General features: G+C 42.7%; 1 protein-coding gene across 1 annotated transcript in view; it reads left to right on the top strand.

Annotated features, from left to right (window-relative positions):
• The first annotated feature begins 521 nt into the window (after positions 1-521).
• LOC123972549 (kalirin-like) overlaps positions 522-2,293 on the top strand; it is a 13,921-nt gene continuing 12,149 nt past the window's right edge. Inside the window, exons 1-4 of the mRNA XM_046052075.1 lie at positions 522-534; positions 651-725; positions 807-921; positions 1,082-1,274. Of these exons, the coding sequence (XP_045908031.1) occupies positions 522-534; positions 651-725; positions 807-921; positions 1,082-1,274 (396 nt within the window). The remainder of the gene's footprint in view (positions 535-650; positions 726-806; positions 922-1,081; positions 1,275-2,293) is intronic.

Raw genomic sequence — 2,293 nt, 5'->3', positions numbered from 1 at the left:
TTTAATCGTTGCCCAGCACTAAAAATTATATATTGTTGAGGGTTAAACTACCTAATAGTAGCATATAAAAAGTGCGGTAGTCAAAATTGGCTCCACCTCGACCAGCGACAACATTAATACTAATGTTATAGTAATAATAATAGGATAAGATATTATACGGTAGCAAGTACTTTTTGTTGCCAATAATTATATTCTTTTATTGAAGTAAAATTATTAATGCAGGACTGTAACTTGTAACAAAGTATTTTTACAGTATTGAGAACTAGTTTTACGTGAGTAAAGCAAGTACTGCAGGATGTATACAATGGGATTTAGTTAAGAATATGGCTACAACTATAAAAATCTAAATGGCCAACTCATTTCCCTAAAATGACGCCATCGAATTGCTAATTCTGTCCGACCAACTCTGTAACAACATCTAAAGATAATAAATTTACTTTCACATAAATGAAAAGCAGCAAATCGTCTCAGAAGCTGGAGCTGGAATTTTATGCTTGAAAACTAACTGAAGAGATTACTCAATGATCGAAAGAGGTACAGAGGATTCTTCTGTTGACTGACTGTTTCTTAAATGGCGGCTCCAGGTGTATAAATCCTGAGGTCAGGTGACCACCTGAGGCTGAACGCCTTCTCTCCTGTCTGCCTCTCAGGTTCAGGGAAAGCAGAGTGTGTTCGGGCGGTCGACGTCCTGACGGTGCTCAGAGAGAAAGTGGCCTTCGTGTCGGGTAAAACACACACAGTCTTTCGCCCAGTTTGGTCCCGGTTTGGTCCTGATGTGACCCGGTTTAACAAACTGTGTTTTCCAGGTGGACGGGACAAACGCGGTGGACCAATCCTGACCTTCCCTGCCAGGACCAATCATGATCGAATAAAACAGGAGGACCTAAGCCGATTGGTCACGTACCTGGCGACCATACCCAGGTCAGTTTACCTGTCTGTCTGTCTCCCAGTCTATGAAACTACAGAGGACGTAAGTGTGTCTTCCTCTCAGCAAGGTCTTTGTGCTCACACAGCAGCAGCCAGGTGAAGACGTAATGAGACAGGGCTGCCTTAACTTCCTGTCTGTCCGTCTGTCCGTCAGTGAGGACGTGCGTGCTCGTGGCTTCACGGTGGTGGTGGACATGCGTGGCAGTAAGTGGGACAGCGTGAAGCCGGTGCTCCGGACGCTGCAGGAGTCGTTCTCCTCCAACATCCACACGGCGCTGCTCATCAAACCGGACACCTTCTGGCAGAAACACAAGACCAACCTGGGCAGCGCCAAGCTCAGCTTCGAGGTACTACTTCTACTGAGAACTTTAATACTACTACTGCTAAATAAAGTACTACCTGACACCATCTAGCAGAAACAAAGACCAGGCTCAGCTTCGAGATACTACTACTACTGAGAACTTTAATACCACTACTGCTAAATAAAGTACTACCTGACACCATCTAGCAGAAACAAAGACCAGGCTCAGCATCGAGGTACTACTACTACTGAGAACTTTAATACTACTACTACTAAATAAAGTACTACCTGACACCTTCTAGCAGAAACACAAGACCAGGCTCAGCTTCAAGATACTACTACTACTACTACTGAGAACCTTAATACTACTACTGCTAAATAAAGTACTACCTGACACCATCTAGCAGAAACAAAGACCAGGCTCAGCTTCGAGGTACTACTACTACTGAGAACTTTAATACTACTACTGCTAAATAAAGTACTACCTGACACCTTCTAGCAGAAACACAAGACCAGGCTCAGCATCGAGGTACTACTACTACTGAGAACTTTAATACTACTACTGCTAAATAAAGTACTACCTGACACCTTCTAGCAGAAACACAAGACCAGGCTCAGCTTCAAGATACTACTACTACTACTACTGAGAACCTTAATACTACTACTGCTAAATAAAGTACTACCTGACACCATCTAGCAGAAACAAAGACCAGGCTCAGCTTCGAGGTACTACTACTACTGAGAACCTTAATACTACTACTGCTAAATAAAGTACTACCTGACACCATCTAGCAGAAACAAAGACCAGGCTCAGCTTCGAGGTACTACTACTACTGAGAACTTTAATACTACTACTGCTAAATAAAGTACTACCTGACACCATCTAGCAGAAACAAAGACCAGGCTCAGCTTCGAGGTACTACTACTACTGAGAACTTTAATACTACTACTGCTAAATAAAGTACTACCTGACACCATCTAGCAGAAACAAAGACCAGGCTCAGCTTCGAGATACTACTACTACTGAGAACTTTAATACTACTACTGCTAAATAAAGTACTACCT

The sequence above is a fragment of the Micropterus dolomieu genome, linkage group LG01 (assembly GCF_021292245.1).
Source record: "Micropterus dolomieu isolate WLL.071019.BEF.003 ecotype Adirondacks linkage group LG01, ASM2129224v1, whole genome shotgun sequence".
Classification (NCBI taxonomy): Eukaryota; Metazoa; Chordata; class Actinopteri; order Centrarchiformes; family Centrarchidae; genus Micropterus; species Micropterus dolomieu.
Note: the sequence above shows the minus strand (reverse complement) of the source record. Positions and strands in the feature narration are given on the sequence as shown.